The sequence below is a fragment of the Rhinoraja longicauda genome, chromosome 13, assembly GCF_053455715.1.
Source record: "Rhinoraja longicauda isolate Sanriku21f chromosome 13, sRhiLon1.1, whole genome shotgun sequence".
Classification (NCBI taxonomy): domain Eukaryota; kingdom Metazoa; phylum Chordata; class Chondrichthyes; order Rajiformes; family Arhynchobatidae; genus Rhinoraja; species Rhinoraja longicauda.
In genome coordinates, this window is record NC_135965.1 from 30,603,530 (window position 1) to 30,630,398 (window position 26,869).

Consider the following 26,869-nt stretch of genomic DNA (forward strand, 5'->3'; position numbering starts at 1 on the left):
CAGAAGAAGTTTACCAGAATGCTGCCTGGATATGGAAGTATTAGCTACAGAGAGCAGTTGGACAGGCTGAGAACAGAGTATTCTCTGGCTCACTGGAGGTTGAGGGGAGATGTTAGAAGTTTATAACATTGTGCAAGGCATAATAGGGTAAACAGGAACTTTTACCCAGAATGGAAATGTTAAATAGTATAGGGCATAAGCTTAAGATGAGGGGGGCAAAGTTTGTAGGAAATGTGCAGGGCAAGTTTTTTATACAGAAGATGGTGTATCAACAGGTTCCTTCTACGGACGATCGTCTCCTGTGCACGTCACTAGCGTTAATTAACTTCACACCCATACAATGAAAAGATTAAGATTACTGATGAAGTTTCTTTATTGTTGCAGAGAGGCAGAATGAGATCCAAGCTATAACATATCAATAGATTTTAAGATGATACAAAAAATTCAGGCAATATTGGGCAGATACTGGTCAGCTGAGGATGGAGAATATTAGCCCATGCATTCTCAGGAATCATCAAGTGTCTAATATGGAACCTGAAGATGCTTCACTGTGTGGCTTGAGGCAGGTGAAAGCAAAAGGCTCTGTCACCATCTGCAATGACAGAGATATCAAAGAGTCAGCAATTATTGTTGTTGCGTCAGCTTCTGAGCTTGTCAAGCTTTGATTCCACCTGCTTCTTCAGGGGAACAAAGGAAGAGAGTACCTCATTTAGTTCCTTCGCCAGTTCCACCAATTTCCAAGGTCCTGGCTGATCTCTGAGCCAATTTCACTTTGTCTCTCCATGCCCCATACTCCTTCAAATCCTGCCTGCCAAAATCCTATCGATCCTACATTGACGTAGCATCAAATCATGTTGAGGATAAACCTCTAAACTTCTACTCATTATGGGCGGAAACATTTCCCAACCTCCTGGAAGACATGGTCTTAATGCTTAGTCTCTGTCCCACTGACAGTATCATCACCAACACTGCCCTTCAATCTTTCACATCACCTTCAACCAATCTCTTGACCCCTGGCCTCACCAATCTATCGAAATTGATACTTTGATTCCCTTTATTGCCTTGGTAACTCCAATTAAATGATTCCTTAACTTTATAAACACCAAGCAACATCTATGAGGTTGGGTAATCTCAATTTATAATCGATTTAAAAATCCATGTGGTTTTCTAATAAGTCTACAGAGCACTCCTAATGCATCCTCCTCAAGGCGTGGTGTCTAGAATCATTCAGACGATCCTAGTTAACTCTACCCTGTTCAGTGCATTACGTGGTATCACCTTTTCCTTCTTACATTCTAATCCTCAGATATAAAGAGCAGGATTCTTTTTTGATTGCCCATTTTCGGTGAAAGATCATTATTTATCAAAATCCCGTGGACTGTTGGCAATGTCTAGGTTTCACTCTTTGGAAAGTTATTTTGCACTTCAGAGGCCAACAGCCCTTGCTCTGGACATCACTTTCTACGCTATCTACCTTTCTGCGCCGTTCTTCTATGTTAAAATCCTCCATCTCATCATTAATCTGCCTTCTTCTCTGGCTTGGCAACATCTGTGATGTGAGGGGTTTCTACCCGACTGGTGAGGCATAACTACAATCTTCATTTATCCATCACTTTGATATCTTTCTCATTCATTTTCATTCATGATTATGTACTCCCATAAGCAAAGCGAAAAGAATAACATGTCCCTTCAGGACTCAACTATTTCGGGCTTTCAATACGTGGGATTTACTTTACTCTTTGAAGCAGTTAACCTACCTGGAGGGACACAGCTGTAGAGGCCTTCCATTCCTCTGACATATCCTTCACCCAAGTATTCTCTGTAATTCGTGGTGGGCACTTCAACCAGGCACTGGGTACTGGATGCAAACAGGAGACCCCAGGAGTGGCTCTTGACTGTACTGTAGTACAATGAGAACCTCGCTTCTTCTGTTCCACCGCGACCATATTTCTTCTGCATTGAGCAATGATTTGGTTAATTCCTGCAGAAGAAAAGCTGCTGCACACAAATTGCCCACCAGAATGTGTAGAGGGCCAACATTGTATCCCATTCACAGATTCTTGGCCAGCATTTCATCTTTCCCCAGTAACTTTCTGTTTACCAACCAATGTGTTGCTTTTCTGAAGTATATTTATGTTTGGAGAGTAGGGGCAGCTTTTTTAATCAAAGCTTCGTCAGGGTATGCTCTACTGGTTGAGGATTGTTCCATGTCAAGCATGGTGCCATTTAGATACAAAGCCGACCTCCCTTTGCATTGTCTAATCAAAACACTTCAAAGATTTGTGGCGCAGTTGATTGAGCTGCTGCCTCGCTGCTCTGCTGATTCTGGTTTGCTCGGGTTTGATCCTGACCTCAGGTCTGTCTGGAGTTTGCACATTCTCCCTGTGATTGTGTGGGTTTCCAGATATGAGAGATCAAATCCTGATCTCTGAGTGATCTGGTTTCTTCCCATATCCTAAATATGAGCAGTTTGGTTGTTAATGGGCCACTGTAAATTGCCTCTAGTGTGTAGGCGAGTGGTAGAATCTGAAACAAGTTGATAGGAATGCGATGTGAATAAAAAGTGAGATTAATGTAGGGTTATTGTAAATACACGCTTGCTGGTTGGTGCAGGTCCAGTGGGCTGAAGGCCCAGTCTCCCTGCTGCATGCCTTTGGGTCTATGATTTCCACTGACCATGGGTTTATCCCAAAGGTCCACCATACATGAGAAAGTGTCAACTCCAAATGCTTGTTTGTTTTCGAACAAACACAAAATGCTTGCAATGTACAAAGACAAGCTTAAGATACTAACATGGAGAACAAATATTAAATACTCACTTGTTCCTCTTTTAAAAAGTTCAGGATTTGATCTCTCATATCTGGTCGGGATACAACAGTTCGAGCGGGTACTTGTGCCAAGTGACATGTCTTATAATCCGTTACAGCAGCCTGAGTGCCATTTAGGCACAGAAGCCTGTAATTGGTGGATTTGAGATTAGTAGCCCAATCCTCCTGCAAGTTACCTTGAAAGTGAAACATTGAACCATTACAATATAGAACATAGAACAGTGCAGCTCAGGAACAGGCCCTTCAGTCCACATGTTTGTGCGGAACATGATGCCAAGGCCAAATCTTATCTGCCTGCACATAAACCATATCCCTCCATTCCCTGCATTTACCGATCCAAAGTTCTCTTAAATACCACTATCATTTCAGCCTCAACCTCGGCAACATGTTCCAGGAACTCACTACCCTCTATGTAAAAGACTTGCCCCGCAAATCTTCTTTAAACCGCCCTCTCACCATAAAACCATGTCCTCTCGTACTTTATGTTTTCATCCTGGAAAATAGGTTTAGACTATCTACCCTATCTATGCCTCTTATAATTTTATATACCTTTATCAAGTCTCCCTTCAACTTCCGGTGTTACAAAGAAAACAATCTGTCTGTCCAACCTTTCCCTGTACCTAAAGTCCTCTAATCCGGGCAACATTCTGGTAAACCTCCTCTGCACGTGTTTCCAAAGCCTCCACATCCTTCCTGTACCAGAGTGACCAGAACTGCGTGATATTCCAAAGTCCTACAAAAAGCTGCACTAAGACCTCCTGACTCGTATACTCAATGCTTCGACTAATGAAAGCAAGCACACCATATGCCTTCTTTACCACTCTATCTACTTGTGTTGGTACTTTCAATAAATCCCTCTGTACATCAATGCTGTTACGGGTCACGACATTAATTATATATTTTCCCCTTATATTCAACCTCCCAAAGTGCATGTCCTTACACTTGCTCAGTTTAAACTCCACCTGCCTTTTCTCCCCCAATTCTCCAGCTGATCTATGTCCCGCTGTATACTTTGAATACCTTCCTCGCATACCGCGGCCCTATCAATTTTCGTGTTATCTGCAAACTTACTAAACAACCCATCTACCTTTATGTCCAAGTCTAATTTAGTTAAACATATCACATGTACTGCTGTACATGTGACATAAACATGTACTCTGGTACAGTGAAAAGCTTTTTTGTTGTGTGCAGTCCAGTTAGTGGAGAAACTATACATGATTACAGTGTACATATACAGGGTAAGGGGAATAACATTCAGTGCAAGATAATGTCCAGTAAAGTCTGATTAAAGATAGTCCAAGGGTCCCCAATGAAGTGGATGGTAGGTCAGGACACTCTCTAGTTGGTGATAGGATGGTTCAATTGCCTGATTACAGTTGGGAAGAAACTGTCCCTGAATCTGGAGGTGTACGTTTTCACACTTCTGTACCTCTTGCCTGATGGGAGAGGGGAGAGGAGTGAGTGGCTGGGTTGAGACTCTTCCTTCAATAGAAGGTTTGCATGATGGTCTGGGCTGTATCCACAATTCTCTGCAATTTCTTGTAGTCTTGGATGGAACTGTTCCCAAACCATGCTGTGATGCATTCCGATACAAGTCATTCATATGTGCCACAAACAGCAGACGTCCCAACCCCAATCCCTGTGGCACCCCACTGGTCATATTCCTTTAACCTGAATATTGTCTTTTCACCAGGTGACAACCTATCCACTACCTATCCTTATCATTCACCTTCGTCACCTCCTCAAAAAACTCAATCATGTTAGTAAGACACAACCTATTATGTATAAACCCATGTTGACTGATCCTAATTAACTCACTCTTCCAAGTACTGTAGGTGTAAATCCTATTTTGAAGAATCCTATCCAATAACTTCCCTATCACTGACGTGAGGCTCACATGCCTTTAATCCACAGATTCTTTCTACTTCTGGAACAACATTACCTACTCTCCAGTCTATGCGCAGGTCAGAGGGTCAGGGAGAGTTTGTGCGGAAGAGGTAGAGAGTTGCTTGACCAATGGGACGCATAAGGAGGACTGGTGGAGAAGGGGGGTCTGTGGAGCTTCAGGGATGAGGCAGCTCCAATTACTAAGGGTTTGAAATGGAATCAGGAACAATGCAAAGAAGAATGATACATCTTGGAAGGTTTTTCACTGCCAATAATGACTCAGGTAGAGAAAGGTAGAAAAAGGCTTTCCATTTACATTAGCGTGCATGAACCCTCTGGTTAATATTTGTGTGTACAGTCAAAGAACCGTCCATAAACCACGTGACAAAGGCTCTGTGATATAGTGCAGTGTGGAAGGTCATTCCCTTTGCATTGTGCATGATATGCACATGGACAAACTCGCTGTAATTTGCAAAATCACACCATGTTACTTTGTGGTTGCCCTTTGTAAAAAAATCCTTTCATGGAGCATTTAAGATAAAAGACAATGTTTGTGATGGAGGTGACGGAGTTTCTAAGTCATGGAGTTTTAAAGGACATGGAATAAATGCAAGTTAGATGGTTGATCCAATGTGAGGGGGATGAAGGACTGCTTCTGCTCTTCATGTTTCAATAATCTGCACCATCAAAGTTAAGCAAATGCAGCTGAAGGTTTGTTCGTTAAATCACCAGGTATATTTAGCCTCCTCACCAGTGCCCATCCTGAGTTAGGCTATCACTGAGAATCCTAACAGTTTGGGCAGTGCGAGAGAATAGAAACTCAGACATACCATCAGTGTTCTCAAAGACGGTTCCATGTTTGATGAAAGTCACATCACCAGTTTCAGTAAGGCATCTGAAAGAAATTCAAGCAATAATTGAATAAGACTGAGTTCTTGTTTGGTGGTTGGCTTATCTTACTGGGCTTGCAAGAGAAAGAAGGTTAAATTGCACATTGGGCGTTTAAGATGCATTGGAGTTGTTAACAGGAGTGATCTGTCATGAAACTGTCAGATTGGTTCATTCACTCATGTCTAATACAGAAAGAAATCCATGGTCTTATTCCGTTTGGCCAAACCTAATTACAGTCCCATATCGGTCTCTCTGAACTGTTTTAGGAAGGCAAAGTCTCAATCGAACTCAGGAATATCTAGTAATGCAAGTTTAATAATAGTGACCAATGTATTGTATTCCAATATTGATTGCCTCCACAACAATTAGATTCTAAATATTTATTTTCTGAGATACGTTTGACTACAGAACGTTCCCTACAGAACTATTGTTCACCAACTGCATAATCCAGACCAAGCAATACTTTCACTTTTGAAATCCACGCTGACTAATTATTTTATAATGGATTTTTAGTTTGGTTTTCTTTCCTTCTTGGTGGGATTTCATTGTATTTTCTATCGCAGGCGTTAATCTAATTGGCCTATAGCTGCCTTTATCTAACTCCATGCATGTTTAGTGTTAGCTAATTTCTAGCCCTGCATCTTTACTATAACATCAAATAAATACAATACCTGTCAACTCATTGCTTTTAAAAATAAATCCAGGGATTTCATTCATCTAGATTCCTAGACATAGCCATTCATTTATTCAAGATAAAGCTTTCCATTCCACATTCACTAACTTGTCTCCCTGGTAAGTACTGATTCTGCCATTTCATGATCATTCTCATGGCGTACACAATCATAAAATCACAGTAAGGTGCAGCACAGACACAGATCCATATGGCTTACGTAATCTATACCTATGATCATCTCATTTACCTGCATTATCCTGGCCTTTCTTTTGTACTCTTATTTCCAATCTAGCTCTTCGTTTTTATTGATGTGTCAGCGGTCAACGACTTTGTTTCATGAGTCATTTCATTCCATCGTTCCTCTTTACTATCCTAATTGTCTAATTTACTTTTCAGCTGATCTGCTTCTTGTCCCATGCTTTATGATCTTCACTGCATTCCACTCACTTGGTATTTACTCTTGCCTGAAAATGTTCCTGCTGCCTTTATTCATACACGCTTTGTTTTTTCATTGGAATGTATTTTTCCTGTGCTCTTTTTCATCATTGTTCTACTTATTGTTTGCCAATATTGTTGGCAATTTTATTTCCTGAATTTATCTTCATTGTTCTCGAAACTGGTTTCTGTCACACTGTTAATTCCATGACCATTTATATATTCATAGATTACATAGAAAATAGATGCAGGAGGAGGCCATTTGGCCCTTTGAGCCAGCACCGCCATTCATTGCGATCATGGCTGATCATCTACAATCAGTAACCTGTGCTTGCCTTCTCTCCACATCCCCTGATTCCATCAGCCCCTAGAGCTCTATCTAACTCTCTTTTATTCCTTGGTTTAGTCTGCCCATGTTCTCCCCAGTTCTTTTGCTTTTATTATTGTTACATTTCTAGTTTAAATCCTTTCCCAGCACATGATTCTTTCTCTTGGAACATTTGTCCCATTTCCATTTTAGATGGAGCTCCCTTCCCCCAAATCCCCTTGGATGACTCCTTATTTCGATTCTACTAACAACTCTCACAACTCTTCTAACACATCTTCTAACACATCTATTAGATAGGGAGTAAAATGCCCTCAACACTCTCCCACAAAACATCCTAGTGATGGCACCACAAAGATGAAACATAGAGTAAAGATGACTCTATGCTGCACTAATCCCAGAGCCTTGGCCTTCAGGAATGTTCCATCACACCATTATGCTATTTGTACAAGATAAGTATCTCTCCGATTTAAGCAGAACTTTGTGTTGTGAACAGCTGTGTCAGTAGAGTTGGATTGATCACATACAGAATTAGCCGACTCTTACAGAGCATATGTTAAATAAAAAGTCAAGTCCCCTCGGTACTATTCTAGTCCATTGGATGAAAATAACTTTCATTGTCAACCAGCTGAAACAAACTGTCTACCTGAATGCACCACTGTAACCAAAGTATTTCTCTTTTTCACCGAAGGCACACTTGTCTCTTCCAGGTTGAGGTGAACTGTCTTGAGCGGCGCACAGTGAGCACAGTTTGGAGTTAGGATCACCCCCTGGGACACAGCTTTCACTGAAATACGTCGCTTCATTCAAAAAGAAAATAGAAATTGTTTTCAGTTTGAGGAACAGCAGCAAAGGTTTAGCACAATTGATGCTTGTCACATGGCTCTGAACAGGCAAATGTACTGAGTGAAATAGGAATAGACTAAAGATCAAGTCGTGAGATGCTTGGGGGAGAGCCGAGGTAGGATCACTCGGGAGCACTGAACAGAACGGAACACATGCACACACTCATTATAAAGGGAATGCTGTGTGCTCCAAGTGGAATAGAACACATGAAACACTGGCTGCATAGACTAAATGGAACAAGTGTGTGTACTAAACAGGCTGCGAGTGTTTACTAACTGGACTTCAGGAACATATCCATATTAAGTGCTAATGCATTGAACAGCCATGAATGTAGAGAGAGTGAAGGAGAGAAAGGATGGGGGAAAGGAGAAGGGATATAGAAAGTGGAGTTTAATATGGAGTGAGAGAAGCAATAGGAGAAGAGTAGAAACATAGAAACATAGAAACATAGAAAATAGGTGCAGGAGTAGGCCATTCGGCCCTTCGAGCCTGCACCGCCATTCAATATGATCATGGCTGATCATCCAGCTCAGTAACCTGTACCTCTGTACCTGCCTTCTCTCCATACCCCCTGATCCCTTTAGCCACAAGGGCCACATCTAGCTCCCTCTTAAATATAGCCAATGAACTGGCCTCAACTACCTTCTGTGGCAGAGAATTCCACAGACTCACCACTTTCTGTGTGAAGAAATGTTTTCTCATCTTGGTCCTAAAAGACTTCCCCCTTATCCTTAAGCTGTGACCCCTGGTTCTGGACTTCCCCAACATCGGGAACAATCTTCCCGCATCTAGCCTCTCCAACCCCTTAAGAATTTTATATGTTTCTATAAGATCCCCCCTCAGTCTTCTAAATTCCAGCGAGTAGACAATGAGAAGGGGGGAAAAGGCAATGGGGAAAGGAAATGGGAAAATTAGATTTGGATTGCTCAAATCTAATAAGCCATGATCACATTGAATGGCGTTGCTGGCTCGAAGGGCCGAATGGCCTCCTCCTGCACCTATTGTCTATTGTTGCAGTATTAGGAAGGAAAAGAACAGTATGAGATGAGTGATGGAATCTGGGGTAATGTGGAGAGCATAGGTCTGGTGTAATTGAATGTTCGATGGACAAATGTGCATTTGATGGGCCGATGGGCCTGCTTCCGCAATGTATGACTCTAAAGATAAAGTGCTAGAGGAACTCAGTGGGTCAGGCAGCATCTGTGGTTAGATGACGTTTCAGATTGGGACTCTTCTGCAGTCTAAAAGAGTGTGTCTGTTCATTCTCTCCACTGCCTGACCTGATGAATTCCTCCAGCACTTTGTGTTTTACTGAGGATCTGTGTTTCGTGTAAGACTCTAACATGGTTTACATTGCGTAGGAAAATAACTGCAGATGCTGGTACAAATCGAGGCATCACAAAATGCTGGAGTAACTCTGCGGGTCAGGCAGCATCTCTGGAGAGAAGGAATGGGTGGCATTTCAGTCCCTGCCTCAGACGGAAGAAGAGTGAAGAAGGGTCTCGACCCAAAACGTCACCCATTCCTTCTCTCCAGAGTTGCTGCCTGACCCGCTGAGTTACTCCAGCGTTTTGTGATACCATGGTTTACATTGCCATCTGCTGGTCAACAGCCACAATGGTCGGAGCTACACAAAATATTAATTTTGAAAAATATTGACTCCTGCTAAATCCAAATGTATTTCAATCTTTTTTTTAAAAGTCAAACGTTGTCCAGTTGCTCACACCACCAATCAGAAAAATATCACTTACAGTTATAAAGGCTGCAGTTTTTGATTTTCCCTTGTGCAATCAGCAGCCCCATTGGGATATTCCAACCAGTTCGGTGCATAGCTGTGTGGCACGATTTTTGGCCTTTCAGGCCATCCCAGGTCAAAGACTGGTTCTTCACAACAGCTACTATATACACATCTGGAGCAGAATACAACCACATACAATACTTGATGAACCTCCATATAAGTCACAACATACAATGGAAATTAAGGGTTCAATTATGAGGATGGGGTTATGGAAAGCAAGCTTGGGTTCGTTTTAGAATGGAAGATTAACAGACAATTCAGTGACGGTGCTGGCAATAGTTAAGATGGTTTGATAAGGTAGACAGAGAGAAATCCTATCCTGTGGGGGGGGGGGGGGGGCAATGCCAAAATAAGGGGGGGGAATGTTAAGGTCAAAGTAAGCACTTTAGGGGCAGCATCAGGAAACATTTACCAGGGGTAGTAGGAATCTAAACACTCTCCAGTAAGCTCCCGAGGTTGAGGGCAATTGAACATCTCAGAATCGAGCCTGATAGATTGTTGTTAAGTGAAACAGAAGGGGAGTGGAGGGAGATATAATACAAATGCATTAAAATCTGATTGCAAAGCATAACTGGGGAGAGAGGTGCTGAAGTTACCTACAGGGCAATGTATAACATGGTTGTGGAAACTTCATGATATAGATGTCAGTGTTTGCATTATCTATGCTTTTTTTGTGACATTACATGTCAACAAGGCGTTCCGGCGGTCCTCAAAAAAGTTGATCATTATTATTTCATTTTCCAGACATTTGAGATGTGTGTTTATTATTTGTGCATACCGACACATTTTTGTGTACAAACAGAGCACGGCGCATGGCTTATTCCATGTGACAAAATAATTCCATGTGACAAAGTAAATGATAGGCCTCTGGGTAGTGTTGTAGAACAGAGGGATCTAGGAGTACAGGTGCATGGTTCCTTGAAGGTCGAGTCGCAGGTAGATAAAGTGGTCAAAAAGGCTTTTGGCATTTTGGCCTTCATCAGTTAGATTATTGAATTTAGAAGTTGGAAGGTCATGTTGCAGTTGTATAGGATGTTGGTGAGACCGCATTTAGAATATTGTGTTCAGTTCTGGGCACCATGTTGTAGGAAAGATAATGTCAAGCTTAAAAGGGTTCAGTAAAGATTCACGAGGAAGTTGCCAGGACTAGAGGGTGTGAGCTATAGCGAGAGGTTGAGTTGGCTGAGTCTCTATTCCATGGAGTTCAAGAGCATGAGGGGAGATCTTATAGAGGTATACAAAATCATGAGAGGAATAGATCGGGTAGATGTACAGAGTCTTTTGCCCAGAGTAGGGGAATCGAGGACTAGAGGACATGGGTTCAAGGTGAAGGGGAAAAGATTTAATTGGAATCCAAGGGGTAACGTTTTCACAAAAAGGGTGGTGGGTCTATGGAACAAGCTGCCAGAGGAGGTAGTTGAGGCTGGGACTATCCCATCATTTAAGAAACAGTTGGACAGGTACATGGATAGGACAGGTTTGGAGGGATATGGACCAAGCGCAGGCAAGTAGAACTAGGATAGCTGGGACATTGTTGGCCAGTGTGGGCGAGCTGGGCTGAAGGGCCTGTTTCCACACAGTCATATCACTCTATGACTATAATTCTCTGACTAATAGCTTGATTCACGTTTATTCTTTGGGATTTGGCTGGGGAATGTTGGTTATCCGGAGCTATTTGTCCCGACCTGGCATGGAAACAGAGTAGTCCCAGTGTGGAAACACATCCCAGTCGCACTGTAGAAACACATCCTAGTCCCATGGCAGATGCAACTCAGCCCTGGCCCTTCAGTTGAATGGTTTACATAAAATCTATGTAGTTCTTTAAAAGTCTTCTGAATATTTAAGCCTTAAGAATGTCAAACTCACATGGTTCTGTCAGCTGTGCTGGATCATGGCAAGGTGCAAGATTTTCTGTGGGTACAAATATAAAAACATACAGAGGGTTAAATTGCCCAAATGAACCATGACTGCAAACATCTAGTTTTCTTTGACAAATGACAAGTGGCAGAAGTGAAAGCTTGCAAATTGGCCTGAAACATTTTGGTGGGAAAATCCTCAGAAAGTTAATTGGGTGATGAATATGCTTGGAGGTATGTGGAGCCAGAGTGTTTTTCCAATATGAACTCAAACCTTATTGTCACCGCATATCCTACCTGATATCTCTCACTGGTAACAGCCCAAGATAGATGGGCCTCCAGACAATAGAATTGACAGAATAGAGACGGGTTCTGTGACTGTAGATGATCATACAACTCTGAGGAGACTCGCTCTGACTGTAGCTATAGAGAGAAACTAATCAGCCTGTAGGTTTTAGCAGATAACCCATCAGCCCTTTGATAGCAATCAGCCCAGTGCTGGTTCTGGGGAACAACCAATCATCCAGTTGGCTTATTTGTGCAGCAGATGTACGGTAACAGACATCACAAAATGGTGACCTGGAGATGCTAAAAGAGATTGCAGATGCTGGAATCAACTGCTGGAAGAACCCGAAGGGTCAGGCAGCATCTGTGGAGGGAAATGGACAGACAGCTTTTTGGGTCGGAAATCCTCTTCAGTTTGAAATGGGCATGGAAACTGAATCAGACATGGCGGTAAGAATGAATGAGTTTGAGAAGGGGTTCTCTCTCATGTAGCTGTACAATGACACTCTCTTTGAGCAAAACCTCATGATACCACTGCACCTTGGTGTGATAGAGGCAGGATCCCTTTCACAAATGATGGGAGTTCATGAGGAAAATCTGGATAACCTCCACAACTCTTCCGAGCTGAAGATAGAGATGGGACTTCTGTTGGGAGTCCATGGTGACCTGTTCAAAAATCAGGATGAGATTTGGAGAAGGTGGCACAGAAGCAGGGTGTTTAAGAAATAACAGGCACCTACCTTTGTCATAATATTCAGTCATAACTGGCACCAGGCCACACTTTCCTGCAGCGATCAGTACTGAACTGTGAAGAACAACAACAGCATCAGCTTCTTCCAACTGCAAAGCAAGACACTCTGTCGGCAAATCAGCCTCCTGAAAGTTACCTAAGTTACCTAAACCTCGGCCCATTTGTTACATAGCACTGAGAATAGTAATGTTCCAGGCCATTGTCCCCTGTGTGGATCCATTTATATATTTATATGTTTAATGTTTATATGTTATATGTTTATATATTTGACTCTACCCTCAATTTTTCTCCTCCTTCTTCAGGAACCATTTGTCACTGGAAAAGCCAGTTTTTATTGCCTGTTGCAAATCGGCATTTTGTAGGTGATGAGGAGCCACTCTCTTGAACTATTCTGTACTTCTGGAGTTAGCACTTTAATCGTGCTGTTCAGACGGGAGTGCCCAGATCTTGACCCATGGACAAAGAAGGGTTGGTGATATATTATCAAGTCAGGATGGGGTGTGACTTGGTGTTTCAATGCATCTGCTGCCCCTATACTTCAGTGGTAATGATCCATCACATTACCCTTTCACACTCTAACTTTGTTCTATGAACTTAAAATGCATGTCTTCACAATCTAAATATACCACCACCATTTTTCCAACATGCATTAAATTCCTATACTTAATTTCAAATATCCTGCTCACTTTGTACTGTAGCGACAATAGGGATTGGTCCAGAGAGTCGAACCCTCGGATTGGCCAGCAAGGTCACGTGGTGGTTTTGGCGCCCAAAACCAGCGAGTTGGAAGAGGACTTTGATGCGAATAGTTTGAGTTTAATGGTCGTCTGCGATCTCGGTTGTTATCTTTGTAACTGAATATTGCTACCGCAATAAACTTCTTTGACAAAGTTACAAGCCTTCAGACTCGCCAGAGTACACACATTCTTACGGATTTCAAAATTAACCCCACAATATGTCCCATCAACCCTAAATATACTGATTACATTCCAAATATGCCATTTGAATTCCAAAATCCCTCCCATCACTTATAAAAAACACACTGCTTATCGTATGCATGCCCAATGGCTTTCAAATATGCCTCCTTATTCCAATATATCCACACACCTTCCCATCCATTCCAATAGCATAGTCTCATTCATTAATACTGAGTGAACAACCACATTGACTGCATATAACGGAGCATCTTCTGTGTAAGGAGACGAGCGTTCCCGTTGGTTTCAGTGCAGCCCTTTTGGGGCAATGCATGACCTTTTGGGTTTGCATGTTTTTTTGCAAATATTTGAAACTCAGTTGGACATATTTGCCTCCCTCCTACAACAAGACCACTCCCGCACCCCCAACCTCCATCACTTCCACCTGCCTCCCTTTAGCAATCTAGAGGGATCTAGGAAAATCAAGGACTGGCTTGGCACCATGACAAGTCCCCATTTTGTGTTTTATTACACAACGTGCACCTGATGTGTACCTTAATCTTCCGAACACAGTCGTCAATGGAGGCAGCTTGGACACACTCGACAGATGTCCAGTTGTTGCACTTGCTTTGTTGAACATCACTGGTTGTGCACCAACGCACTTTATTAACTGCAGAAGCAGTGGCCTCACCTAGGAAACCGGAACAAATTTTAAAAAAAATGTTATCACTTCACTCCCTGTTGTTTATAAGTGTGATATTCAGCCTGGCACTTCAAAACTGCCTTGAGAGGTTTGCAATTAAAGTTGTGGCAAAGCTTCTGCCACACGCTTTGCCTCTCCTTCACAACGCAGAGAAGTTGTGGTTCTATTCTCTCTGACGGGAGAGCTTGCATACAACATTTTGAACTTGAAAATTGGCAGGCAATGCATTCAAATGGGGACATTGCCTCTGAATCAGGAACGAATCTCAGAAAATATTGGATGGAATAAGAAAGTTACATGTAATACTCAGAAGTCAGAATATGCCATCTCAAACATAAAATGCACTACACTCTTTAAAATAGAAGCATCAGAAACAGGAGAAGACCATTGAAAGGATACTAAATACGAATAACTCAACAGGTCAGGCAGCATCTCTGGAAAACATGGATAGGTGATGTTTTCGGGTCCTGATCGGAAATGTCACCTATCCATGTTCTCCAGAGATGCTGCATAACATGCTGAGTTACTCCAGCACTTTGTGTCTTTTTTTGCAGACCAACATACAGATGTAAAAACCAGTTCCTTGTTTCTATCAGAAGAGCATTGAACTGGCACAGCCTGTGGCATGTTTCCATCTACAATCAGGTCCCTTTAGTTGCTTCTGTTCTGTGTACCTCTAGAGTCTTACCTAACAGTTACCTGTCCATTTCAGTCTTACAAACTCCATGGTGTGCCAGAACAAAAGGTCTTTACACATACCCAATTCATAGACTACTGCTCTGCCTTTAACACCATTATCCCATCCAAGCTCATCATCAAACTCGAGGGACTTGGAGTCAGCACTCATCTCTGTAACTCAAGGGTTCCCAAGCTGGGGTAAATGTCGCCTACCCAGGGGGTAAATTTGTTGATTCTGGATTTGTACATATTGACTGACTGTGTTTGGTTCTGGTATACCGGTACCTGTTCATCATTAGTTCTTCATAAATAAGTGAAATAACATTGTTATGTGCTATTATTATCGTTATTTGAACTTAAAATAATAATGTTAAAAACAGTATTTTAAAATGTTCTCTTTGTCGGTTGCTTTATTATGTTAGAAGTGTAAACTCAAATTACTGAACAAAATAGGGTGGGGGTAAATTTACTTTCGAAAAGTTGCAAAGGGGTAAACGGGACGAAAAAGGTTGGGAACCCCTGCTGTAACTGGACCCTCGACTTCCTGACCAACAGACCCCATTCAGTGAGGATAGGGGACAAATCATCCTCTACGATAATCCTCAACATTGAATTGACGGCGCCGAAATAGAGATAATTGAAAGCTTCAAATCCCTAGAAGTAAATATCACCAACAATTTCGCATGGACCACCCATATTAAAGCAATGGCCAAGAAAGCACACCAATGCCTCCATTTTCTCAGAAGGCTGCAGAATTTCGGCATTTCCCCAACAACTCTCACCAACTTCAATGCGCCGTAGAAAGCATTTTATCCAGATGCATCACAGCATGGTTTGGGAACAGCTTCATCCAAGACCACAAGAATTGCAGCGAATTGTGGACACAGCCCAGACAATCACACAAACCAACCTCCCTTCCATTGACTACATTTATACCTCACGCTGCCTCAGCAAGGCCACCAGCATAATCAAGGACAGGTTGCACCCTGGCCACTACCTCTTCTCCTCTCTCCCATTGGGTAAAAGGTATAGAAGTGTGAAAATGCACACTTCCAGATTCAGGGACAGTTTCTTCCCAGCTGTTATAAGGCAACTGAACCATCCTACCAACAACTAGTGATCAGACCTGAACTACAATGCATTTCATTGGAAACCCTTGGACTATCCTTGATCGGACTTTACTGCCTCTATCTTGCACTAAACGTTATTCACGTTATTCCCTTCATCAAGTATCTTTACACTGTGGTAGTCTCAGTTATAATTATATATTGTTTTTCCGCTGACTGGTTAGCAAACAACAAAGACTTTTCACTGTCCTCGTTACATAGAAACATAGAAACATAGAAACATAGAAACATAGAAACATTCGAGCCAGCACCGCCATTCATTGTGATCATGGCTGATCATCTACAATCAGTAACCTGTGCCTGCCTTCTCCCCATATCTTTGATTCCACTAGCCCCTAGAGCTCTATCTAACTCTCTTTTAAATTCATCCAATGAATTGGCTTCCACTGCCTTCTGTGGCAGAGAATTCCACAAATTCACAACTGTCTCGGTGAAAAAGTTTCTTCTCACCTCAGTTTTAAATGGCCTCCCTTTTATTCTTAGACAGTGGTCCCTGGTTCTGGACTCCCCCAACATTGGGAACAATGGGACAATAAATTAAACTAATACCCATTGTTTTTTTCTGATTTTTTTCTCGTGTTCACCATTCGACTATGAATTTATGAATTCCCCGTCCAGGCAAAGCAGTTGGAGGAGTGATGTTGGGGAAATGCCTCATATCGTGCATGCCTGTTTCACACCTGTTCCAAACCCACCTGGATTTTGCGTTTCCATGCTTGAGCCTACAGCCTCATGTCTCAAAATTGAGTCTGAACTATGTCATGAAGTCGTTGAGTCAAAAGATCATTATGGCACAGATGAAAGCCATATGCCATGCAGTTCCATTCAGACCCATTCTTCTGATCTATCTGCTTTGAACTGTAATAAGGGCCTGTCACACTTAGGCGATTTTTTAGGCGACTGCCGGCGACTGTCAAAGTCATAGCAGATCGCCAAAATTTTCTTTTACCCGACGACAATGATCACGACAATGCCGAGTCAGGTCGAGATTACACCGTCTTCGGAAACATTGTGAAAATTCCCACGCTGTCAATGCTTCTCCGGCGTCCTAATTTTCGCTGAAATCACTGACAAGTCGGTAAGTACCTGAGAGTTTTGAAATATAACATCTTGCCCGGGTTACTTGAAAGCCAAGCTTCACGGTAACAAGGCATAAACTGGATTGACTTCCAGTTTACTAATAGCAGTATTAAGAAATTTAATTTTAAAAGTGGTTAAATGGATTTTTGTGAAAAATGTGTGGGCATTCTTTGAAAATGTACGGGAGATGCATATCTGTTTTCTGGGTTGCATATCTTGGTTGGAAGCCTACTTTAAATGTAATGGCTGATGGCTATAAACATCGCGAAAATTCCCACGCCTACCTGACCGTCAAACTGTCGCCTCCAATCTACCTGTCAAATGTCCTGACGGTAAATAAATTGGTTAAACACAAGTATTTTATGGTATCTTGAAATGACTTTACTTATTTTAATATTATGTGCTTCTAAATACATCTAAGACAACCTAGCAAACCTAGTGACACCATGCAATAAGCAACGATACCTGGCGACAAGCCAGCTGAGAAATTTCACTCCGGATCATTCCTCAGCGAAGCGCTGAGATCCACTACGATTCTTGGAAGACTCCTCATGGTCAAGCCCACGACAGCCTAGTCGCCGGCAGTCGCCTTAAAATCGCCTAAGTGGGACAGGCCCTTAAGTTACTATTCTATGCGCTAATTCAATTTCCCTTTCAAATCACTCTCTAGAGTTACTAAAACAAAGTTCTTCCTCACATTCCCCTAAATCTCCTTGATCTGTGTCTTCTGGTCTTTGTTTCAAGAGCCAATCTTATCTTACCATAAACAGAAGGAGGCCTATTGGATCCATGCTGGCTTCCTGGGGTCAATCCCATAGCTCCCCCCCCCCCCCATCCCCCTCTTCTTATTCCTCTATGCAAAATTTGCAACATGTTTTTTCTCACACATGTGCATCAACTACTCTTTGACTCCTTTTATTACTGGTCTACACTAATATAGTCCATTTTCTCAAAATCCATGCTGTCTCAACCTAAACTCCTGAAGGGTCTGTCAATTTTTCCTCCTATTTATTGTTTCTTAAGATCTTACCGAGCAATGATGTCAAACCTATCTGCAGTTACCAGCAACGGCTTTATGCCTGTTATTGGACAATCCTCTGGCATCTTCCCCAGTATCGAGGAGGACTGGAAGATCATGGCAAGCCCTTCTATTACCACTGTCCCTTCTTCGGCTCGTGTCCTGGAATCAACCAGTTTGGACCAGGATCATCCACTAGGCACAACCATCCTTCCCTATATCCTGCCTATTAATTATCCAGCCATTTATTGTCTCCACCATTTCTGCATTTATTGATAGTTTGTCAGCATTGTTTTCATGAGCAAACATAAACATAATCATTGTGCTTTCTAGCCCTGCCCTGATTTAGTTTTACCAGGGCTTCTTATTGCTACATTCAGCCAAATCCTGTCTTGATGTCAAGAGTAGTTGGTCTCAGCTCATGACTGTAATTCAGCTGCATTCCTGTGTTCATTGTTTTTCTCCCTTTTTTTCCCACTCTTTCATTTCTCTGGAAACAGAGGACATTCCAGCCTAAGCTCTGTATTCTATATTATTTTGCTCTATTCTCAATTCTACTCACTAATTGACCAGATAACCTTGTTTGCAGCCTATTCCCATGGTCATCGTGGTCTTAAGCCATCAATCAGAGTCACCCCCTCCCTCCCCACTGTCTCTGCAGTTTAAAAACATTCTTTCATCTCCTTTCCAGCTCTTATGAAGCGTTGCGTTAAGAGAATCAAAAGTGCTTAATTATTTTCTGTGCCGACAACAAAGAAATTCTTACTTGCAGCAACATAACAGGTGTGTAAACACAATACTCATAGATAACATATAAACAAGAAATGAAATAAATTAATAACCGCAATACTAATGCAAAAAGCCCAATGTCCTTAGTGCAGCCAAAGACAAAGGGCCTTCAACCTAAATCATTATCTGTTATTCCTCCCCTGAATACTGCCTGACCTGCTGATTATTTCCAGCATTTCCTGTTTTTGTTTTAGTTTTCCAACGTCTGCAGCTTTTTGGTTTTCCATTTAATTCAACTCTTTGCTCCACATTTGGAACAAGGCTCTGACGATGTCTGTAGCTGGTGACACCCAAACCGGGTATTGTTGAGAAGGTCATTGATGTGCAATTGCTGTTTGATGGCAATGACGAAAGCAGCAGCTTCCATCACTTTGCTACTGAAAAAGAGTAGACCGACTGTGGGTTAATTAACCAGGTTAGATTTGTTCCGCTTTTTGCGAATGGGACATTCTCGGGTAATTTTCCACATTGGTAGATGCCAGCCTTGCAAATGACCTGCCATCCTTATCTGAAGTATCCTGAAACATATTGCCTCTACTTTGAAACATATCTATATATTACTAAAACTCTCATCTTGTTTGTTTGGACATTTGTTTGGCCGTTGATTTGTGTCCGTTGATCCAGAAATACAGCCAAACCTGTACAGGAGAGTGCGACAAATTTAGGCCTATCTTACTCACCATTGTCCTGGGGTGGGCTGTAGGAAGTTTCGATCAAATTGGTGTTATATTTTTTAAGTTATTGACATTTTAAAGTTCACAAATTAACTTTTCCATTTTACCCTGGCCATCAGCCGCATTTGACGTCACAATGGGACCCGCCCGTGTGACGGGAGTGGCAGCCAATGAGGGGAGGGAGCCCATGATGGCCACCGTGGGCGAGACCTGCCAGAGTGATGGGAGTGGTGGCCAATGAGGGGGGGGGGGGGGTAGTGCCCAAGATGGGCACCGGGGGTGGGACCTGCTCGAGTGATGGGAGTGGCGGCCAATGAGGGGGGTGGGGCTGCTGAGCCATCGAGCTGCTGCTGCTGCTGAGCCGTCGAGCTGAAACTTTAATAAATGCACCGCCCCCCCCCCCCCCCCCGGCTGGGAAGACCTGCACCCATCCCGGCATGCCCCACGCCTGACCTTCCTCCCGAGGTGCAGCACGGCAGCAGGGGGTCAAACAAGATGGCCGTGCCCGCCGAGCTGCCGTTGCAGGAGAGGTTTCCACCCAATGGGTCCACGGCTCACTCTAGCCGACGCGATGGCCGCCTGGGGCTGAGGTGAGTGGCTCCCTCTCCCCTTTCCTGTCCCCCCTCGCCCGACCAGGGCCCCGGGGGATACTCCCCGGCCACCAATGGGTACACGGATCGTCATTCGGGGGAGGGTTGCCGGGCCCGCAGGAGAGGCTTGCACCAAACGGCGGTTGCCGCGCCCACAGGAGAGGTTTGGACGGAGGGTTGCCAGGCCCGCAGGAGAGTTTTGGATCATTTGGGGGAGGGTTGCCGAGCCCGCAGGAGAGGTTTGGACGGAGGGTTGCCGTGCCCGCAGGAGGAATTTGGGCCCAACGGGTCCACGCCCGGCTAGTACTCCATTAAAAGTTTCCCAATGTCCAATTATGTTTTTTATGTCAAACATGGTTCCATTTTACCCTGGCTATCTCCCCTCTGTAGAGCTGTAGAGAGCATGTTTATTTGAATCAATGTATCACATCAAAAATGTGTCACATAAAACCATTTGTTGACTATTGATGGAATGAAGGGTATGGGAGGGCAGGACAGATGTGCAGAGGTAACTGCTCAGCCGTGAATAGTGGAGCAGGGATGAGGGATCGTAGACACTTATTCGGTTTCTCCTCGTGTTCCTGTGTAAACCTGCTTTTGTTCTTCATCAATGAGACATGAACCACACACATGGCCCATCATCCAATGAATACACCTCTTTCCCACTTAACATTTCAAAGCCCGTCCCATCTTTAAACACTCCTCTCGTATATCTTGTTAATAATCCCTTGCCATTCGGGTATTTTTTGAATTGTACTCCTTTTCCTCATGGCTTGGTGGTTCAGGGAACAACGAAAGAAAAGACAACTGCATGCGAGTTAATTTTAGCTTGAGTATCAAATGTAGGCCAGGACACTAATCATTTGGTTCTTTGTTTGAATAGTGCCATGGGATCCCTAGTGACACCAATGAGTTTATATCTCACCCAAATGCAGGAAGCAGCACGTAATACCTACTGAGGAATTAAAAATGTCAATATCCAATTCAAAATTAATTAAAAGGCAATTAACAATAAGAATAGTTCCCTTACATTTAATAGGTAAAGAAAAATAGAGTAGAATTGAATTTAGGAATTGAGTGGAAGTCGTGTGTGGTGTACATGTACCGGGTAAACAGTAATATACACGCACTGAGCTACAGACATGCGCTAAATGTACCTATCTGAGGCGGAGAAATACAAAAATGATATAAGTACATGTTCAAATTCTGGTACAAGCAGGGGTGCAGTGCTGCCAAAGCTCACCAGAACACCGCTCCGGCACCTCTGTAAAAAACAAACAAAATGAACAGCGGGGAATTTTAACTAGTGGGGAATTTAACAGCGGCCGCTTCGGCACCAGTGACAGCTCCGGCACCTAAACAATTAGCACTGCAACACTGGGTACAAGGATATAAAAAGTATATCTATATTGGGATGCAAAGATCTACAAAAATATTTCTGTGCTGGGATGCTAACCATATAACCATATAACCATATAACAACTACAGCACGGAAACAGGCCCGTTCGGCCCTACCAGTCCATGACGACCACTCTCCCTGACCCAGTCTCATCTACCTGCACTCAGACCATAACCCTCTAATCCCCTCTTATCCATATACCTATCCAATTTACTCTTAAATAATAAAATCGAGCCTGCCTCCACCACTTCCATCGGAAGCCCATTCCATACAGCCACCACCCTCTGAGTAAAGAAGTTACCCCTCATGTTACCCCTAAACTTTTGTCCCTCAATTCTGAAGCTATGTCCCCTTGTTGGAATCTTCCCCACTCTCAAAGGGAAAAGCCTACCCACGTCAACTCTGTCCGTCCCTCTCAGAATTTTAAAAACCTCTATCAAGTCCCCCCTCAACCTTCTACGCTCCAAAGAATAAAGACCCAACCTGCTCAACCTCTCTCTGTAGCTTAAGTGCTGAAACCCAGGCAACATTCTAGTAAATCTCCTCTGTACCCTCTCCATTTTGTCGACATCCTTCCTATAATTTGGCGACCAGAACTGCACACCATACTCCAGATTCGGCCTCACCAATGCCCTGTACAATTTTAACATTACATCCCAACTTCTATACTCGATGCTCTGATTTATAAAGGCAAGCATACCAAACGCCTTCTTCACCACCCTATCCACATGAGATTCCACCTTCAGGGAACAATGCACAGTTATTCCCAGATCCCTCTGTTCCACTGCATTCCTCAATTCCCTACCATTTACCCTGTACGTCCTATTTTGATTTGTCCTACCAAAATGCAGCACCTCACACTTATCAGCATTAAACTCCATCTGCCATCTTTCAGCCCACCCTTCCAAAAGGCCCAAGTCTCTCTGTAGACTTTGAAACTCTACTTCATTATTAACTACACCACCTATCTTAGTATCATCTGCATATTTACTAATCCAATTTGCCACGCCATCATCCAGATCATTAATGTAAATGACAAACAACAGTGGACTCAACACAGATCCTTGGGGTACTCCACTAGACACTGGCCTCCAACCTAACATACAATTGTCAACCATTACCCTCTGGTATCTCCCATTCAGCCATTGTTGAATCCATCTTGCAACCTCACTATTAATACCCAACGATTTAACCTTCTTAATCAACCTTCCATGTGGAACCTTGTCAAATGCCTTACTGAAGTCCATATAGACAACATCCACAGCCTTACCCTTATCAATTTCCCTGGTAACCTCTTCAAAAAATTCAAGAAGATTAGTCAAACATGACCTTCCAGGCACAAATCCATGTTGACTGTTTCTAATCAGGCCTTGTTTATCCAAATAATTATATATATTGTCCCTAAGTATCTTTTCCATTAATTTTCCCACCACAGACGTCAAACTAACAGGTCTATAATTGCTAGGTTTACTTTTAGAACCTTTTTTAAACAAAGGCACAACATGCGCAATGCGCCAATCTTCCGGCACCATCCCCGTTTCTAATGACGTTTGAAATATTTCCGTCATAGCCCCTGCTATTTCTGCACTAACTTCCCTCAATGTCCTAGGGAATATCCTATCAGGACCTGGAGACTTATCCACTTTTATATTTTTCAAAAGTGTCCATACCTCCTCTTCTTTAATCCTCATAATTTCCATCACTACTCTACTTGTTTCGCTTACCTCACATAATTCAATATCCTTCTCCTCGGTGAATACCGAAGAAAAGAAATTGTTTAATATCTCCCCCATTTCTTCCGGCTCAGCACATAGCTGTCCACTCTGACTCTCTAATGGACCAATTTTATCCCTCGCTATCCTTTTGCTATTGACGTATCTGTAGAACCCCTTGGGGTTTACTTTTACATTACTTGCCAAAGCAGCCTCATATCTTTTTTTCGCTTTTCTAATTTCCTTCTTAAGATTCCTTTTACATTCTTTATATTCCTCAAGAACCTCATTTACTCCCTGCCGCTTATATTTATTGTATACTAGCGAAGAGGGCCCGTTGGGCCCATTCCCACACCCCCCATTCTCTCCTCCCCCAACCCCAATCTTACTCTCCCCACACCCCCCCTTTCCCCACGACCTCCCCTTTTCCCAGTACCCCTATCTCCCCCACCACCAAGCCCCCTCCGGACGACCCCTGTTGTCCCCCTCCCCAGTCCCCATTCTCAGACCCCGCCACCATTCTCTCTCCCCCAGACACACTCTTACTCTCCCCCACCCCCCCCTTTCCCCTACTCTCTCTTGCCCCCAGCACCAACAGGTCCGGGGGGGGGGGGGGGGGGGGGGGGGGCGCATCAGTGAAAGGTCGGGGGGGGATGGGGGAGCGCATTAGTGAAAGGTCCGGGGGGGGGGGGGGGGGGGGGAGCGCATCAGTGAAAGGTCCGGGGGGGGGATAGCGGGGAGAGGATCTCCCGGGTGTGGGAGAGAGGAGAGAAGCAAGGGGAGAGAGGGGCACAGACGCACAGCAGCGCCACGCTGAAAGCCTTCAATAAATCAGAAGGAGGGGGGTGCATGGGCATTGTGACGTCACACGCTGAAGGCCATGAAAAAAACGGCTGGAATTTTTTTTTTACTAAAACCTCTGTAACTTAAAAAATATATGACCGAATCAAATAAAAACATCATTTTCCACCAGCGTTCAGCGTCGTGATTAAGGTGGTGCAAAAAATCGTGGCGCTACGGTTCACCGTTTTTGCCGAAAATCAGCCGAAAAAATGAGAGGTTTTTTTATGACTTTTAAACCTCTGTAACTTAAAAACTATACGACCGAATTAAATAAAAATATCATTTTCGGCAAGCGTCCAGCGGTGTGATTAAGGCGGTGCAAAGATTGTGGCGCTACGCCTCACCGTTTTGCAGAAATCAGCCGGAATCACTGTTACAAATATACATACAAGTCAGAGTTTTAGTAAGATTAGATATAAGGTACACAAACAGTCTGCAGTTTAAACCCGAAAAGTGACATAGTCCTGTCAATCATTAATAGTTTTCTTTACAGCGAGGGTGAATGACCACAATGAGTCAAGAAGCTTCTTTGTTAGTTTAAACATTAAAACAACCTCCACGTGAATGTACTTTTCACATTTGGGCAAAGATTGCACACATGTCAGACCCTACATTATAACAAGAGCTGTACAGATTGAGAAAATCCAGACTGCAAGCAAAAATAAATTAAATCTCATGACTTACAAATAATTGCTGAAAGCAGCACTATGAAGAGCAACCTCATGCTGACGGACATGTTCAAAGACTGTCGGAAGAGTGGAAGGATTGGGCACTGAGCAGCTCTGACGAGATGTCTGCTCCAGCTCTCCTTTTATGGTCGAGCAACTGGCAGAGACTCTGTTTACTGAGGATTTCACAAGGACTTCTCAGAAAATTAACCAAATGTTGCAATTCAAGTAAACTTTTGAGTTTGCAAATTCAGAAGTGTTTTGCTTTAACTTTGCAAGTTTCATTGTTTGCAAAGGTGTCATCATTTTAATAGTGGTAAATTTAGAAAGATTATGTAACATCTGTTCTCAGAAACCGATTTCAAACCTTTTGCATTTCCCACTCTTCCCTCAAATGATGAAACCCTACCGTTGCCATTCCGCTTAATCGGTCCCAAGATAACACCGATCCCGGACCTTCTGACACGAGGGACACCAGAATGATCTGTACTGGTCTAATGAAGGATACAGCTATGTTTTGATTTCCAAAGATTGTCCCTTGTGGTCAGTGCTCAGTGTTCAGTTTGCCTACTTAACAGACCCACTCAATCCACAGTGTTGGACAAAAAAATTAATGAACCAAAGTTCCCCCTCTTGATGCTTGCTTCTCCACGTAGCCAGAGTATAAGAATGGGTGCTCGATCGTGACTGTTAGGAGCTTGCTATGTGGGTTTTCTCTGGGTGCTCCGGTTTCCCCCTACACTGCAAAGACGTTCATGTTTGGAGGCTAATTGGCTCGGTGAAATTGTAAATTGTCCCTAGTGTGTGTTGTATAGTATTAGTGAGTGGGGATCGCTGGTCAGCATGGACACAGTGGGCTGAAGGGCCTGTTTCCATGTTGTATCTCTAAACTAAACTAAACTAAATTTAACTAAATTCCTTTGAAATTAGTTGTTAAATCCTCGAAGATTGATTCCTTTCAGACACTCATAAAGCAGTTTCTGAAATATATGTGGGTTAGCCAACTATCAGCTACATGCATAGACATACAGAGAAAGTGCAAACTCCGTACAGACAGCACCCATAGTCGGGATCGAACCCAGGTCTCTGGTGCTGAAATCTTTACCTCTCTACATCATCGACTACACCAATCAGTCAAAACATTATGACCTGGTGAGCCAAAACATTATGACCAACTGCCTAATATGCTGTTGGTCCTCCATGTGCAGCCCCATACGCAGCAGGGTGCGATGCACTGTGTATTGAGACACATTCCTCCCGTGACCACCATTAAAGTTTTCTGTGACTTGTGCCATAGTAAACCTTCTGTCGGTTCTGACTAGATGGGATAGCCTTCGTTGCCCTCGTGCATCGATGAGTCTTGTGCGCCCAACACCCTGTTGCCAGTCTGTGGTTTGTCCCTTCTCGGACCACTGTCGGTAGGTACTCACCACTGCTGACCGGGAGCACCCCATAAGCTGTGCCGTTTCAGAGATACTCTGACCCAGTTGGCTGGCCATAACAATTTGGCCCTTGTCAAAGTCGCTCAGGTCTTTACTCCTGCCCATTTCTCCTGCATCCAACACATTAACTTCAAGAACTGACTGTTCACTTGTTTCCAAATATATCCCACCCCTTGACAGGTGCCATTGTAACAAGATAATCAATGTTATTCACTTCGCCTGTCAGTGGTAATAATGTTTTGGCTGATCGGTGTATATCTCTTGTTTCCCTTATCCCAAACTAGTCTGAAGAAGGGTCTCGACCCAAAACGTCACCCATTCCTTCTCTCCAGAGATGCTGCCTGCCTCACTGAGTTACTCCAGCTTTATATGTCTATCTTCTGTATATCTCACCATCTGCAGTTCCTTTCTACACATCAGCTACGTGTGCCCTACCTGTATCTGTCTTTGGAAGTGCTACAGATAGAGATACTTTAACCCAAAATTCAATGAATTGCCTTTGATGCGTTGCCTCTAAGATGTCTATCCCTCCTCTACTATGATACGTTTGGTACTTACTTGAGCCAGGCCAATATCCTCCTGGCATCCAGTCTGTTAAGCCCTGACAAATTGTTTATGTTTCAACAATATCATGCATCCTTCTTCTGAACTCTGGAG

At 43.2% G+C, this 26,869-nt stretch overlaps 1 protein-coding gene across 1 annotated transcript; it reads right to left on the bottom strand.

The window, feature by feature from the left end:
- Window positions 1-361: 361 nt before the first annotated feature.
- Window positions 362-25,203, bottom strand: LOC144599609 (serotransferrin-A-like). The gene is made up of 10 exons (XM_078410709.1): window positions 25,180-25,203; window positions 14,044-14,180; window positions 12,565-12,629; window positions 11,550-11,594; window positions 9,637-9,795; window positions 7,686-7,839; window positions 5,546-5,610; window positions 2,820-3,004; window positions 1,758-1,953; window positions 362-592 (listed from the first exon to the last, which is right to left on the bottom strand). The coding sequence occupies exons 1-10, from the start codon at window positions 25,186-25,188 to the stop codon at window positions 546-548; spliced, it is 1,062 nt and encodes a 353-aa protein (XP_078266835.1). The 5' UTR covers window positions 25,189-25,203; the 3' UTR covers window positions 362-545.
- Window positions 25,204-26,869: the final 1,666 nt, after the last annotated feature.

Bases quoted from the DNA above. Each gene is read 5' to 3' on its own strand.
- LOC144599609 (XM_078410709.1), bottom strand. The intron at 12,630-14,043 runs GTACACATCAGG...TGTTCTTCACAG, and splicing joins ACTGTGTTCGGAAGATTAAG to TTCAGTACTGATCGCTGCAG. The intron at 9,796-11,549 runs GTGAGTTTGACA...ATTCTGCTCCAG, and splicing joins AGCACAGCTGACAGAACCAT to ATGTGTATATAGTAGCTGTT.